This window comes from Poecilia formosa, unplaced genomic scaffold, assembly GCF_000485575.1.
Source record: "Poecilia formosa unplaced genomic scaffold, Poecilia_formosa-5.1.2 Scaffold37, whole genome shotgun sequence".
Lineage (NCBI taxonomy): Eukaryota > Metazoa > Chordata > Actinopteri > Cyprinodontiformes > Poeciliidae > Poecilia > Poecilia formosa.
In genome coordinates, this window is record NW_006799976.1 from 244,003 (window position 1) to 260,891 (window position 16,889).

General features: G+C 40.9%; 1 protein-coding gene across 1 annotated transcript in view; it reads right to left on the minus strand.

The window, feature by feature from the left end:
* Nucleotides 1-2,714: 2,714 nt before the first annotated feature.
* lrrc52 (leucine rich repeat containing 52) overlaps nt 2,715-16,889 on the minus strand; it is a 23,262-nt gene continuing 9,087 nt past the window's right edge. The window contains exon 2 of the mRNA XM_016670786.1: nt 2,715-5,412. Coding sequence (XP_016526272.1) covers nt 5,084-5,412 — 329 coding nt within the window. The 3' untranslated portion in view covers nt 2,715-5,083. The remainder of the gene's footprint in view (nt 5,413-16,889) is intronic.

The following is a 16,889-nucleotide window of genomic DNA, read 5'->3' on the forward strand; positions in this document are numbered from 1 at the left end:
TCGGGCCCGCGGCTCTGACTTTAGCTGTGCCCTTGAGATTCATTTTGCATGTGCTGGATGTGTGTGTGTGTTTGCATGTGTGTGACTGCTGGCCTGCGTGTGTGTGTGTGTATGTATGTAGAGCAGACAGTGAGCTGATTCCTGTGCTTGACTTTGTGTCGGATAAGGTGTGTTACCCTAATGACTAGTTAACCCACCGTTGTAAATAAATCTGAAGCCACTCGTGCATCAGCATCAAAAGACGCCGCCAGAAGCCATAAATACACACCTGCGTGTATTCACAGATACTCGGTGACACACGCATCGAGCTCTCTTGAGATTTATCCTTTAAGTGCTTACGTTCTCAGCAAAGGACAATAATGTAGCCTATCAATCTCTCAAACGACTCAGCGTGTCGTGCGGAAAGAATCCACACTTCTGACACTCTTCTCCCCGCCCATCTCCATCGGGAAGTTTGCCGTTTATCATCTCCGAACTCCTGCCCGTGACGGACGGGCTGGAGGCAACGCGGACTGGAAGAGAAGAGGCTTTTGATCGTCCTCCGTCCGTACATCATTCACCCATGCTGCTTTGTGATCGCGCTGACCCAATTAAACAGACCCAGTCGCGCGCATGCCAACAAACACTCCACTTTCGGTGCTCCGCGGTGACCTTGAATGTTGTTGCTTACACGTATTTGCTACATTTATTTTCTGTTTTTGCTTTTTCTTTGTCACATTTACGCATTCCAGATCCACAAGGACAAAAATTATGGCGGTCAAAAATAATAAGCACATTCCTATGGGTTGGTGACCCATTCTTTGATCAATGAAGATAATGTTTACAGACAACACCCAGGCTTAATTATGGTCAAATCTGTAGAACCAATACATTCACTTATGTAGAACCTGTCTGACAACATGAAGTAGGCTGTGAGATGTCAAAAAGCGAAATATCATACCTTGATCTTGATGATGGCAACGTGGCGGACATCGATCTTTCTGGGAAGGACATTACAAAGCCGTTTTAAAGGGTTCTGGACAACGCAGAACCAAAATGAGAACCAAACATAAAACAGTGATGAATCTTTCCTGGCCTATCAAAATTATTTCAAGAGCACAGTAACAACCCAGAGAGGTCACACAAGAAGCAAGCAGAACGCCCAACATGTTGCAGGTCTCACTCGACTCAGTTAAGACGACATGATTCACCGAATGTCCGCACATCCACAAAAGTCTTACATTGAAATTTATGTACCTAAAATTAAGGCCTTAAATGTCTTAAATTCAGTTTTAAGCAATATGTTTGCCTTTAATATGTTAGTCACAGGTCTTAAATTTTGTATGTTTTATGTTTTGACATCTTCGTTGCGTGACACTCAAGACAGTTGATGCTGCCACTAGCTAGTTAGCAGCTAATTCACAGCTAACTAGCTTTTGTTGCATTTCTTGTGGATAAGTGCAAATTTATCGCCAGTTGGCTGGATGAAGTTTGGACTTTTCTGTGGATTGAGGGTTTAAAATTTAATTTGTAATGGTCTTAAAAAGTTCAAGACAGATGGTGAAACCTGCAAAAAAAAAAAATCCTGATTCAACAATAAGAAAGTAAAACTAAGGACAAATGCCAACTATGAAAAAGAGAGTCACTTTCTTTAACAATAAAATGTGTCTGAAACTTATGATAAAAAAAACTGAAAGAAGAAAAACTAAAAGGAATTAAAATTCGTTTTCTCAGCCTTGTATGTTCAGTGTAACGTGAGGTTAACCAGGAGAGAAGACCAGTCACATCATATAAAGTCATCATTAAGTGCTTGACTGACTAAATCCGCCTTTTTACCATCTTCATGTGCAGCCACCATGAATCTGTCCCATTTCTATAACTCCAGAGTCTTAGATATGGTTGCTGCACTGTGGTGAATCTTTAGCTTCACAGCAAAACCTTAAGAAAAGCCAATACAAACGTTACCAGAAGACTTTGTGCCCCCAAAAGAAGACTTTGTCTGCCTTTACAGGGGACAAAGGTTGAGCAGTAAATTGACACCAAACCAGAAAATATGTCCAGGAACGAGGAGCTGTGCATCAGTAATGGTTCTGAACTTGACCCCAGAGCCGAGCAGCAGGAAAACAAAGACAGGTTTGCTAGCTGTTGCTGTGCTAACAACTGTCTGCAGGGAAATGTAGCAGGAGCACATTCTGAAATGTAAACATTAAAGCAGGGATGTAGTAGCAGATCTACTGATATTAGCAATGAAATGGACAATTTCAGCTTAGCAACAAGAATCTGTGTTTGAGACTTGCTTTTTTATGCTAACACTCATCGGAAGAAGAACTGAAGAGAAACACTGAAGAACCCTACATCTAATGTAAAATATTTACTCAGGAGCATTTTGGGTACTCACTAGAAAATAGAATATTTGACAGAGACGAGATACAAAAGGTTTTTAAGCACTTCAGAAATATTTTTAATGTTAATCTGCTTCACATTTTCCTATCAGAGCTAACAGACTTTTAAAATGTTGTGCCGACGAGTCTGGGCTGCATCGGATCGCCCATAGTTTAAAATCTTCAATATTTAGGGTCGGTTTAGAAGCAGATAAGCAGAATAACGCAAATGTGGACTGGACAATCCTGGACTGGAATATTCTGTACTTATTACAGTTTATTATATTGTTATACAGATTTAAGTCGATAAGGAATCATCAAACTCAAAGTTATTCACAGAAACTTTGCGTATTCTTTTTTTTTTTTTGTGGTGCACATCTAAAACATTTGAAAGGAAATTGCAGTTTGGGAAGCTGGATTAACTTGGTGCAGTGCTACTAGACATGCTATTGGCTGCTGTTTGCAAAGCAGCCAATGCATGGGCTGCATTTACTTTCACTGGTGCCGATTGGCTGTACCCCAGAAAGCTGAAATAAGGAAGACTGCTGTAGATGTTAGCTTCTGTGGTAGTGCTAAAACGGTTTCCCCTGTACACATTAATGCATAATGAGATATATTTAGTGTTGAACTGTGAAAATAGCCAAGCGTTTCCAGAGGGGGTCTCAACTATTCCTGGAGTTGAACTATTTGCGGCTGGCTTTGGTCCCTGACAAGGGAACGCCGATATCCACTATATTAATGTAACTTTCAATTAGTTTTATATGCATGGCCTATTTATTGAACGTGTTCTTGAAGTGCTAATTTGGAGTTATAAGATTCCAGCATCTGAGTACAAATCGAATGCACCATATAAGCCTGCCACAAATCAGCCAAATGAAACCCTTGGAGCACCAGAGACACAACTTCCTGCAGGGTTGCCAAGTCTCACAGTTCAGAATTTTCTTCTGTTTTCTGACTCTGCCTAGGCACACCCCGTTCCAGTTAAGGAGATTTTATTACCGTTCCTACCGACAGCTGAGATGTTGGCAGCTCTGACTTGAACAACTTGCACAATCTCTAGAGATGAGGTGAGGGACCAAAGTCTACAAATGTGGGATTGTTGGACATTTTAGACCAACAATCTTTCATTGCAAAAGAAAATCTTGTGAGAAGAAACCAGCATTCTGTCATTGTCAAAGAAAACGGTGCAGTGTTACTGCTGCTGCAACCAACGTTGTCCTGTTTACTCTAAATAAGGCAGACTAATGCTCAAAACTTGCCGGGGTGTTGCTCTTGCATCTGCTGTGATTCTGACACATTAGCAAGTCCCGCAGGAGCCAGATTAAGATTTTTCAGCTCAAACAAGGTGACATGTTCAAGTCACGTACAATTTGTGACGCTGCGCAGCGCGACCTAAGCCTAAATTTCTCGAAACTCGGCAACAAGCGGGAGCCTGTGATCATGCCTCGCTGTGAAGAGCACTGAAGCTTCACTCTAAGAAGCTCAAGCACGTTGGAAGATCAGCCCAAAATGAGGTTTTTAAGTGGTGTCAAGCTGCTTTGTTAGAAACTGGCAAAGCTTTTTAGAGTCCAAGATGTTTTAACATTCAAAAAAATGTCACACAGTTAATTCTGCTAATATCCCTTGTGTGTGAAGACTGCATCAGTTGCTTGTTTTTTTTTTTTTTGCCTCTAACCAGCTGTCAGTCAAAAAGGCAACACAACCAATTAAGCAGATCATCTTCAATAGTACTTTTAGCTAAAAAGAACAACAACAAAAAAATTGAACGAATACAGACTCAAAACTCCATCGGTTATCAAACTTAGAAACATTTCATGGGAATTAATAGGAATTTAGTTACAAAAAATATATATATTCATGCCCGTATACGATGTGGTTTCCTTAAATGAACCCCATTTCCAGTTCATCCTCGTGATTTCCCATGAAAGGTTCACAGTTTGAAATATTTCGAAGATCCCCACGGAGAGTTTCTGATAACACTTCGATCTCAGCAGCCTCAAATAAAGAGCAGAACGCGTTGACTTTTGGACGGCAGGTCCCTGAACTTCCCGTGTTGTTTGTGTTTCAGTGAGTTGTGAGTCACTTGTTTTACGTACAATCAGCCTACTGTGTTTTCTATCTATTTAATTATGTAACCCCCAAAATGAGTTTTTGCTCTATGTGGACAGATTTCGTCCTGAACACAGAAACAGCTAAGGTTGACTATTTCAGGTGAAGATACCGTTTAAACACTGATATACACAAGTTTCCCTGTTTCCACTGTGGCAGATTTAAGGCATCGGTCTTTATTTTTTCTTTTTGTGAACCTCCCCCCATTTTACCTTTATTTTGTGAATGAAGTGTACGTGTGTGCTTGAATGTGCCACTCACACAAGGTGTTGGTAAAGAGCACTTTTCATCGTATGGAGGAACTTGTGGTTGTATGTGCAGGGTTATTGCTCTCAATAATCTCAGAGGTCAATCTGTTCTCCTAGCTCGAAGGCATCCTTATTGCTGTCTCTGATTGTTTCTCTCTCACACACACACACACACACACGCACGCACACGCACACACGCTTAAACACACACTTTTCGTTACGTTTAAAGAGCATTTGCGATATCTAAATCTGCAACAAGAAGAGACAAGCAGATCTCAGTTTCACGGCGGAGGCTCGTCCCTCCTCCGTTTTCTTGTCCGTCTTCCCTTCACGCAGCGTTTCCGGACGCCTCCCCGCAGCGGCCCGTCACACCTGCATGTTGGGTTTGCTCAGGTCCCCGTTCCCCTGGTTCCCTCCTCCGCCGCTCCCGTTCATCGGGCCCCTCTCGTCCTCATCCTCGCTGTCCAGCTCCTCGCTCTTCCGCTTGCTGTAGCGCTCGTACAGCACCATGAGCACGCCCATCACCCAGGCCGACACCGTGCCGGCCGAGAAGATGACGAAGCCGATGGCGATGAAGAAGAGGTAGTCCCAGTAGCCCAGGCCCTGGTGGCAGTCCGCCCGCAGCTGCATGCCGACCTCCGCCAACCGCTGGCCCGCCAGCTCCGGAGGGTTGTAGCAAATCGTCTGGCCCTCATCTGGAAGTGGAGGTGAGATGGGGGAATTAATTAGGAGGGGACATCGCATGAAAGGACGTCAGGGCTGAGGATAATGAGTGCATACGGTGGAGGATGAAGGGCAGAGTGTCAGAAAAGGGGGAAACAAAAAAGGACACAAAAATGTAATTGCTTTGGAGGAAACGCCGGGCGACCATCAATAACATCCACACAGACGCAGCCTTCGACAAGGCGTCGATAACCTTCGTGATAAAGGATCCCAAAAGACGCTAACATATTTCCTCTGAGTAATAATAATAAGAAAGAAAGAAAAAAAGTCTTTGGCGTGCAGGACGCCGGAACAGAACATTACTATGCCGCACACACCGACGCATGCATTCAAGGAAAGGTGACACCGGCCCTCCCTCACTCGTCCAACAATAAACACCAACAAATGACTCCGCCGCTGCGGAGAGACAAGCAGACAAATGTTTTCTCTGACAAGACATCTGCCCTCGTAATGAGGAATATGATAATCGGCCTGACTGACGGCTGACCAAACAAAAGACGCAGAATTATTGGCACGAAACAAAACACTGCGCACGGTAAAGAGTTCATTTGGAGGCTGGAGGGGATGGCGCTGGGCGCGTAAAGGTTACAACAGCCAGACAAACAGGATTATGGGATTAAAAGTGTTTCCGAAGAGCTTATCAGGAGAAACCGATCAGCATGCCGGAGTCAATACGTCTTTACGCCGTTCTGCTCTTGTAAAGACTTTGCTCGTCATTTACTACTGAAATAAATCAAAAGGGAAACTTTTTTTTTTGTTTGAATTGATTGAAGTGCAAATATGCAGGTAGGAGGGTGTACATACAAAATTTCACTTTAACCCCTTAACTTTCCTGACAGCATCCTCACTGACTTACATGCAAAGCATTTCGAGGGCGACAGGTAAACGTTTAGCTCTTTGCTTTCTAAACTGAGTCAGAAACTGGATTCTTTTTATAACTCAAGCTTCCCACTTTTCACAAGCAGAAGAATTATAGCAGCATTGATGGTCTTTGCTCTGGATGATGGCGATGTCTTTCACAGCTGAGCTGCCCACTCCATCCAAGAAACTGTGTGTCATTCTGCTTCAAGATTCATCACTAAAGATGGCCATACAACACATAATTACATGTTACATAAAAGCAGATCTCTCTTTTTTTTGTCTGTAAGAAGAGATTACAGCTACTTTCCCTAAGGCACCTTCACATCCACAGACTGACGTTTTTGTCCGTTCTCCTTTGCAAGCTGATTTATTCTCAGTCAGATTGGATGGTGAGTATCTGGACTCTAAAAACAATTAGGTTTAGGACAGGACACTCAAACCTACCAGTATGTTTTGCTCAAATACAAGCCTCTTTTTTTTTTTTCAAGGTTTGTATTTGGACACATTTACAAAAAGTTACTATAAAAGGTGCAATTAAATTCCCTTAGCAGGTTCTTGTTTGACTCTGCAAACAAGCAAAGATGACAACGTCGCCTCGTGAACTTGTAACGAGTCTGAGAGACCTCTCAGTCGACAGTTAAAAGTCGAAGGTCAAGACGAGGTCAGGAGGACGGAGAACGTTTTCTGGGTCAGCCGTTCCTGGAGCTGGAAATCACAAACCTTTCTAATTTGACTGCGGAAGACTTTCAGAGTCTCTGCAGTGGGAGTTCACCGCTGTGCGCTGCAGAAAAATACCGACTTTCATGGATGAGTCATAGAAGGAAAACCTTTCTGCATTCGCAACACAATTCGGCATCAGAAGCTAAAAAAATTTAACTTAACAAAGACCATGGAAGGAAGGAGAGGGGGGAAAACCCCCCAGCCAAACGGAAGCATTTTGAAAAATTCTCTACAAAAAACTTAATGCACCAAACACCAACTCAAATTCTCCTCCCAGCTGCAAAACATGTGCTTAAAAGCTGTGAGATCTCGCACGGCGGTGGCATCAAAGGTTCATGTCGATCAACAACACTCAGCCTTTTAAAGGGCATGCAGAGTTTTTTTTTCTTTAAGACACTGATAGATTATTTCAGCATGGATTCTTTTACATGTCCACTAAAATAATAGGAAACTCAGCAGTTTGGTTTTTGATGTTAAACTGAGTACCACTGATGCTTAGTTTCGTCTTTTTGAAATGTGGTCTTATTTGAAGCTTTTTCTCCTCTTGCCTTCCACAGATTGTTCCTCGACTGAGGTCTACTGCTGCTGTACGACAGACAAGCTAACAAGGCATTTACTAAAAGTAACGAAATGAAATAATGACCCCATGGATTACGGAGCTATTCACAGGTAACAACTCTGTCTATGGTTTCTATGACGTCTATGCTGAAAAAAGAAAAACCACAAAAAGAGTGATAAATCTGGGAATAAATCTAAAGAGGCAAGAATTCACACTATAGGAAGGCGACTATAAAGATAATTTGCATTAGAGATGGGCGGCTTGATCCAAAGTATAAATAAAATCGATATTAAGTTGGTATCACTATAGGATCTATGCTTTCATTTCAGATTCCCTCTTGAATTTTCTTTTTCTTTTTTTTTTAGTATTGTAGTTTCTCAACTCCACCTAAAAAAAAAAGAAAAGATTTTGCTTTGATTTGTTCTCAAATGATAAAGAAGGACACAAATAGTTTGTTTTTCAAAAGTTCAGTTTTTCTGTTTTCTCTGTTTATGGTTTTAATGTGTTATTTAAGTATTTTTGCAGACACGTGTAAACTTTCTCCATATTCCAAATTTATTTTAAAAGGAAAAAAACCCCACAAAAACACATAAACGATCAGGAGTTTGATAAGACATCAAACAAGAATACACAATTTTAGTATCGGTATCAGTATCGGTATCAGTGTCAGTATCATTGACAGTGGTGTTGTATTCACTTGGTATCGGATCGACACCAAAACGATATTTTGCACACTTCTACTTTGAGTTTTTATTCTTGACATTGTGAAACAGAAGAAAACAACAAGAACAAAAAACAGACATTAAATCATAGGTAAAATATTCCCCACTGAACTTTAAATCTAAACTAACAATTAAAAAAAAAAGGGTTTGTCCTGCGCTTGAAAAGCTGCCAAGTTTATGCCGATTAGAGTGACTTCTGCACGCGTCTAGAAAAGGAAAGAAAGCAGGAAACAGTTTTCAATCAGCCCATCTTCACGTGTCCTGCTACTTCCCCTGCTCCTCCCTGCCTCTTTAATTGCCTTGTGCGCTCCAGAAAGGGCAGATTTTTCTCTCCTTCCTCCAGCTCAGAACAATGAGAGAGATGACGGAGAAGAGATAGAGAGACGAACAGCGGCAGCACTTTTAAAGATGAAAGTCCAGAGGGAGTGGGGACCTAGATAATAACAGAGAATCCCGTCTGACGGAGAGAGAAAAAAAAAAAAGAGCTAACTTGTGCACAGATTTAAAATATTTACATCCACATGCTTTTAAATCAAACCGCCAAATGATGAGTCTGATTTTAGAAGGAGAGGGAAGGTTTCTTTTTGCTTTTTTCTTTTGGCAGCAGTCTGAATGGATTTCCTTATTATCTTAATTAAGCTGCAGTTATCTACCAATAAAAGTCCCGACGACAAGGAAAGGAGCGGCAGCAAAGAGCAGCAGGATAGGATCTGTACTTGTCAATCTACCCGGCCTGGTTGCTTTTTTTAAAACTTTTTTTCTTCAGCAGCAGCTGCAGGAAACAGACAAAACAATTAAACCCATGCACACTTTACAAATCTCTATCTGTGTTATTCAGATTCAGCCCCTCAGATAACCCGAGACTAGACAAGATCCATCTGATGATGATGATGATGATGATGATGATGATGACGATGATTAGATCGGTGCTACGTAGAATGTGAGGATTAAATGTAACAAATTAGCCAGCTCGGTGGTCCGATAAGCTATCTCTAAGCCCGCCGGGGAGAAATTTCCACAACACACCTGCACAGCTTTGATAAGGTTTTTTTTTTTTTTTTAATCGATACGGACGCAGCAATCGCCTGAGGATTTGTCTCGCCAAAGGTCTCCTGTTAACGCTTTTATGTCATGTGTGCGCCGGACCTCTGCTTCTTAACACAGCAGCAGAGACGTGTTTGTGTTTATCTGACAATTGTTCCCAGTGCAGGTTTTAAATAAAATATATTATGTACCAAGAGCGTTCACAACGCTTTAAGCTGCTGGGGAGGCTTTTAACTTTATTTTAAGGCATTTTGTGGGATTAGTGATGAGGCATGTGGTAAGATTACATTGAGGTTGCTCTGCAGTAAAAGTTCAGTTGAGGATATTTGCCGACAGGCAACGGCAGTGTGCGACTCGACCGACGTGGTTATCTTCTTCCTCTTCACGTTTCACAACACCTCCCTTCGCTCAAAGGAGACTAAAACGCACCAAGCTGGTTTTTACTTTACCTCGGTCTCTGAAGAAACCGAGGCAAACGCTTACCTTGAAAGTTCACAGAGCCTAACGCAAAACCAAGAAAGAATTTAAAACAGAGGACCGCTTTATCTGTGTTTTTAACTTGGAAACCGTCCTGCTCGAGAATAAGTGGCTCTTTCTTCTTAAAAGGGCCCCAAAGTGGGAACCTTTAAAAAACTCAAAACAAACATGAATTTAAAAAAATGTTTGGGCTGGTAGAGCATTACCAAAATATTCATTCAGGATGACCGCAATCACACCAGCCTTCGTGCCCCACAGCCATAAGTTGCTGTGGCATCATGTCTGGTCACTGAAGGGTAGCAAAGAATGGTCGAGCAGCTGAAACTGGACACGTCCTCACTGCGTCAACATGTTCAAGGCACCTCAAGAGGAGAGAACCCACTTACAAACACAGACCTAACACACAAGTGACCTACCACAGGTTCACAGCCAAATCAAAATGGATTCACCCAGTTACCACTCGCAAAGGCAAATAAAATGATGCCTTTAAGTTCACTGTCAAGTGACATGCGTCGCACGTTGCCGGGGGAGTTGGCATTCAAAGGCCTTCATGTCTCCATACTTTCGCTCCTCTGAGGCTCTCTGTGCTTCGGCTCGTACGGCTGTCTGTCCACAAGCCTGAGTCACATGTAGTGTCTGTTCGAGCCGTTTAGCCCATTTTGTCAGTCTCAATACCCTGCCAGGCTTTCTTCCAAGGTAGGTGTGAGGATTGTGCATTATCACTTAAACAGCATCACTTTTTGTAGCTGGATATGGAAACCCCGTATGTGCAGACACGAACGCATTAGCAGACACGTCCCTCCGGATATTTGGGTCTGTTTTTTTTTTCTTTTCTCCTCTGATCTCTCTTTCAAACATAACATTTTCAGCTTTGTTCAACATTTGTCGATTTATGTCTCTGCAGCCTCCTCTCTTAAACAAAACAAAACAAAAAAAACACTAACAAAAGCCAGGAGTGATCTATAAAACAACGCCAGGGTTTGCAGTTGCAATTACTTTAAGGGTGCTCTAATAAAATCCCTTTTTCTTTTGTTTCACAGGCTCAAGTAAAAGTTCATAAGGGAAGAAACAACAATCAAACCTTAAGGATGGTCCTGCTGACCACGAGCTGCCATAACTCTGTGAAATTAAATATAACAACGAATACATTAGCTGCAGTAATGAAATAATACAACAAAGGCAAATCCGTAAAGTCGACAGGACTTCCTGAACGAGAGGCTGCAGAGGCCGAAAGCACTTGGCTGAAGAATGAACAGAGAACGACAGCAGGATGCTACAACGTTACAACCCACAGATCAGACGGCTGAAACTAGAAAACACTTGGCTGTTTTCATATGTCATGTTTGCAGCATAAAGCGCAGAGATGAGCAGAAAGTAACAGAAAGTTTTACTGCAAATGATAAATACAAGTTAAGCAAAAGGAACTAAGAGGACTAAACCCAATAGCACAAAGAATGGAACATTGGAATAAATTAAGAAGCTAAACACAAAGGAATGAGGTTATATTGACAATAATGAGTACAGAAACTTGAGTATCGCAACACATAAAACAACTTTTGTGACTTCCTGGTTCTGTTCAGCTGATAAAACGGATTTAGCTACATGTGCTGTGCCGTGTTATTGACGTCAGATATTGCATTCTTCTTGAAAGTAAACACAAAATAAAATGGTCTTCCAGGGTAATTTTGGAAACAAAAGGACAACCTCAGTCTTCAAAGCCCATCATTGTAAGCTTTCAGTGATTCCAAACATGTCAGATAAAATGACAATTATCCCAAACAGTGAATAAAGCAGAAGAATAAAATAAAAAAATTAAAGCTGGATTCCAGCAGTTTTGGCTCGCTCGCTTAAGAAATCCAGCAGAGGAACAAAAAAAAAAAAGTCAACCTGCACATATACGTACACTGTGTCTCTACTTAACATTCATGGCTACGTTTTAGAGAAAATTCATGACTGATTGCTATAATCAGAGATAAGAGAAAATAATGTGTGTATTACCGGAGAACACAGGAAAAGGTGGCAGTCAGGATGATTCACCCTCCGCTTCGGCATTTTTCACCGTCTGTTTCTTTGTCGCACGTCCCATCACTCAGACCACTCAGACGTTATTCTGGCACAATGCCCTTGACATTTTCAGTTTGCCTCTGTTTTTCCACAGTGCTCACTTTTTCTGCTGAGTCTTGTCTTCAGTAATTCATGCTCATATGCACTTTTTCATATGCACCCCAACCAACTACCAAAGGTCCCACGAGTCTTCCCTGAAAAATCCATTGTTTAGGAGACAGGAAATCACACGGTCAAAGTTGTAAAACTGCCATTCTCAGAACTGCGTCGTTATCGTATGGATCTCTGTTCTATTGAGCAGAAAACATTTAGTTTTTAAACAGATATTTCGATCTAAAAGCAGAACTTTGTGAAATATTAAACGTGCTGAATATAAAAATCTTGATTTGTCCTTTTTTGTTCTATTTGTTCGTTTTTTCGAGCTGAAACAGATTAGCTCGAAATCTGTGTGTCACGCAGAGTTTGCTGGCTGATCCTTTGGATTGTGAGTGCAGTCACCATGAAGAACATGTTTGCATGGTCAGTGAACGCACCACAGCAAAGAGGTAAATAAACAACAGCACAATAAGCAATCCTCTGACAGGAATATTGCTGAATGCACTCAGGTAGACATTGCTTTTAACAATATTAGCACACCTTAAAGTTAATAATTATTTATACATTTTTTTCATTAATCACATGATCTAAATTTTTCACATTGCCAGATTCGCAGTAAATAAAGCTTGAGAGACGAGAGACGGCCCAGAGGAGCTTTAAACTCACATGTGAGCAACGTCGCCTCGTTTCTTAAAAATCTGTGAAGGATCCACGGGCGATCTCTGTTATTCTTTTAAAATAAATTATGAAAATATTTCTTTGAACGAGGGATTTGCTTCCTCTTTCCCCACAGCCTACTGCAAACAGACCATCTAAAATCACCTACGATTAATAACAATGCGAGCTGTGGATTTTACATTGATATGGTTGAATTAAAATGTTGCAAAAAAAAAAAAAATAAAAGCACTTTGAAGTCGCTGGCACTCTCACTCTACAACAGTTTGTGGTATAGTAACACTTCGCGATGTCTTTTTGCGAGTATTGTGGAATAAAACGACTGATTGATTTTAGGGGAGCTTTTACAAAACGTCGCGACCAAAGTTGACCCTTTTTTTAAGCTACATTAAATTGCCATAACATGGTCTTACAAAAAAGTTGAAATTCCTGCACTTAATCTTCCTTTTAAAGTCTTCAAAAGGATAAAGCAGACGAATTGTTGCAGTCCTATGTTATTATTTCTGATATTTGCTGGAGTCTCACTTCCTGTATAAAGGTATCAGTCAGAATGAGCAGCAGAAAATACCTCAGTAGAAAATTTCTGCTGCGTTTCTAGAGGTTTCTTAAATCTTTTCTGCTTCCTTTGATTTTATTAAAAAATGTTTCTAGCTAACTGAGTTTTCACTGATGCATTTTCTGTTTAGAGTTTTTTTTTTTTTGTATTAAATCACTGCATAAATGCTGTTATTGTCAACAAGATGTTTAATTCGGCCATAAATTGGTAAAGAACTGTTTGAGTTTGCGTCTCAAAAAATTTATGAAAACCACAAATCAGAAATTGAAGGATCTGTTTCAATGGAATCATTGTATTTCTATTTTTCTAAACTGTTCACTTTGTCGGGACGGCGACTCTTCCGTGTGTTGGTTGCTGAATTTCACCACCGTCTTGCCGCTCATTAGTACATATTTTAGGTCTCTGCATTCACAGCATTTCGTAATGCTGTAAAAAGACACAGACACCCCAGGAGCCAACTACCGGATGTTTTCAGGTTAGGGAGAAAAATACAGCAGACAGAGATTTAAAGATGTACAAGAGCGTCCCACCCCACCTTTGTTGCTGCAGAGTAGCAGGAACCTGCAGTCTAATTCCTCTTAGGAAAGTAACTGTTGCCTCAAAAAAAGAAAAAACATCTACAGCTTCTGCATGCTTACTGCACTGCAGTTTCCACACAGCCTCAGCTTAACCTGCATTCTGGAAAACCCTGCAGCATGCGCCCGGGTCGGGAAGCGTCGTGGCGTTGTGAGATGTGGCTGGGTGGAGAAAACTTTAAACGTTTGCAAACAAATTAATAAATCTGCGCAAGCATGGAGAGAACTGTCGCGTTATTATCGAGGAGAACAGGAAGCAGGCTGCAGCTGAGGTTTTGTTTTTGTGACGAAGACCCACGCTGTCCCGACGTCGGCATGCAACAAGGATTGTGGCCAAGCCGGGCGGAAAGTGTGGAGAAGCCTGCCGCTGAGAGTGCACAAAGCCCTGCGGCTCAGTGACACCATCAGTGCCTGGGGCTATTAGGATAAAAATAGTACTGCAGGAATTAAACAGCAGCAATAAGAGGAAAATACACAGAAAACATCTTACTGAGCTACAGACGCAGCAAGATACTGACAGCACAAGCAACCGCTAACGGAGAGAATAAACAGAGCATTAAAGTAACTGGTGCATACAAGGTAAACACAAGCAGAGTCTACGTGTGTGTGTGTGTATGTCTGTAAGTATTCTTTAAATACAAAATTAACTTTTTCTTGAATAATTTTTTAGAACCACAAACTTTAAAGGGGCAGTATTAAGTATTTTCCAGATTCAGTCTCATTTCATAGCGCAATCAATGACAATGTTAACTTCAGTTGTTATAAAAAGTGTTGTATATATATCAAATATGACTTAAAAGAAATCTGACATCATAATTTAGCACCTTGAAATCGGGCTTCCTTCTCTTTAAGAAACTCCTGCTCTTTCTGAAACTCCACCTTCAGGAAGTCATGGCAACATGGCTCCTCTGTTAACCCTTTAATGTCATTTTTACCAGCGTTTCTCCAAGAAGCAGCGAATGAAGAGCTCAGCTGAAACCAAAAAAATCTCACTGTTTCCCAGTTAAAAGCAACATTAATCCACCAAGTGTCTGCTAATTGCTGCTTGCTAGTCTGAAGGAGCTGAGTGGGGGAGTCAGTTTAATGTACTTTACAGAGATTTTAGGCAACAAACCAACATGACGTAGCAAATGTTTGTGAAGTGGAAGGAATATGATAAATGTTTTACAAATTAAAATCATTCTCCCCTTTTACGTCCCGACACCCCAAATTAAAATCCAATGAAGTGCCCCTGTGTGAAGGCCTCGTCATGACGACCGTAGGACACATCAGAGATAAATGTCTGTGGGTCAGCTCAGCTTAAAAACACACACACAGATCTTGTCCTTGTGGAACATCGGCAGGAAGAAAGCCATCAGAAGTTCAGTTTGCAGTTCGGAGACGCCAGACACTGGAAGCAGGTGCTCTGATCAAGTAAAACCAAAATCAGACTTTTTAGGCCTGCATGTGAAATGCTGTGCATTTTATTGAAAAATTAAACAAACAAAAGAAAAAATTATGCAACCTTTTTCTCCCAATTCATAGCTATGCAAACTTTGTGTTGGTTTATGAACATTTTGGTAAGGAATATTGTAAATGTACGACTAAATTGTGTCTGCTGACACAGAAGCAATTGTTGAAAGTCTGGATGTGGGAAAAAAAAAGTTTTACCTTAAAATAAAACTAACAATTTCACTGGAAAATTGGGAGACGTTTTCTTTTACGTCAAGGTCTTTATCAAACTTTTGTGAATAATTTTCACTTTTGTGAATGATCTCTGGAGTTGGACAAAATATCAGACACGCTTCTGTATTTTTGGCACCAGGGACGTTAAGATAACGACCATCGTAATTCCTCCAATTAATTCACATTTTAGTCAGCTCCAGTTCCTCTCTAACATCGATGTTATGAGGAAATATAAGTAGAGCATTAAAATATATGTTTATCTTTTCCTCCATGAGCAGTAATTCTTTTTTATATATTTTTTAAAGTATTTAGAGTCTTATCTTAGCGATTGGCACAGTTCTTGCACATTGGCAAGAAGAAAGTCTCTGTTACATCTCTGTGTGTCTCCCAGGGAATCAACAAGCCAAAAAGATTTTTAAAAGTTTTTGGTGAGCCTTTGACAGTCTGTAGCACCAGGCTTCCACTGTTGCATCTGTTTAGCTGTGAAATCAAGCTTGTTTGTACATTTGTTCAATAATTATAAAAGACCAGAATGTGTAAGGACGGCTTAACACTTTTGAAATCAGAGTCTCGTGGATCTGACATTTTATTACTGTTGGATCATAAAAAACATGAAACATGAAACAGAATGTTCAAGAAGGCAGCTCTTAACAAAAAATCGCAAGGATACAATTTAAAAAAGAAAAAAAAACCCTGTTCAGTAAATATTTAAATGTTTAAGTTTCTCCACTCCTCATCAGCTCTCAGAAAGATAGAATAATAATCTGATGATGAGAGTCGGACAGGGAGAAAAATTCATCTGAAAAATAAATTACAATTTGTCAATCTTGCATTATTTTTTTTAAAATGTTTTTCAAGTTTCCGCTATACCTGCAGGTTGAGTATTTTCCATTGTAGCTTGTAATGAACGACCTTCTGTTTCCCAGGGGTATAAATATGGCATCACGCAGGTTAATAACACAGGAGTAGGTCCAAAAAATCTCACTGTTTCCCAGTTAAAAGTAACATTAATCCAGCTTTTGATGATGGCTGACAATGGCTGACCTCTTTTTTTTTCTTTTTTTTTTAATAACACACACCTTCCCTCGTCCCTCAGACGCAGCATTAGTCAGATTACCGACGTGCTGCTCTCCATCATCTATATGATCCCTGCTTCCTCTGATTCGAGAGATCGGATGCAGCGACGGAAAGCAGAGCGGGTCAAACGGAAACACACCGAGCAGTCTTCTTCTGTCACTCTGTCTCCTCTGCTTTATCACTTCTTCTTCTTCCAACTCTGACAAGTTTGCCCTCATCCTCCACTCACTGCTATCCATCCTCCTTTCTGCTCTTCACACTCTCCTCTCTCATTTCCAGTCCCATTTCGCTGTTGTCACGCACATTCCCGTACACACGCACGCACACACACACACACACACACACACACACACACACA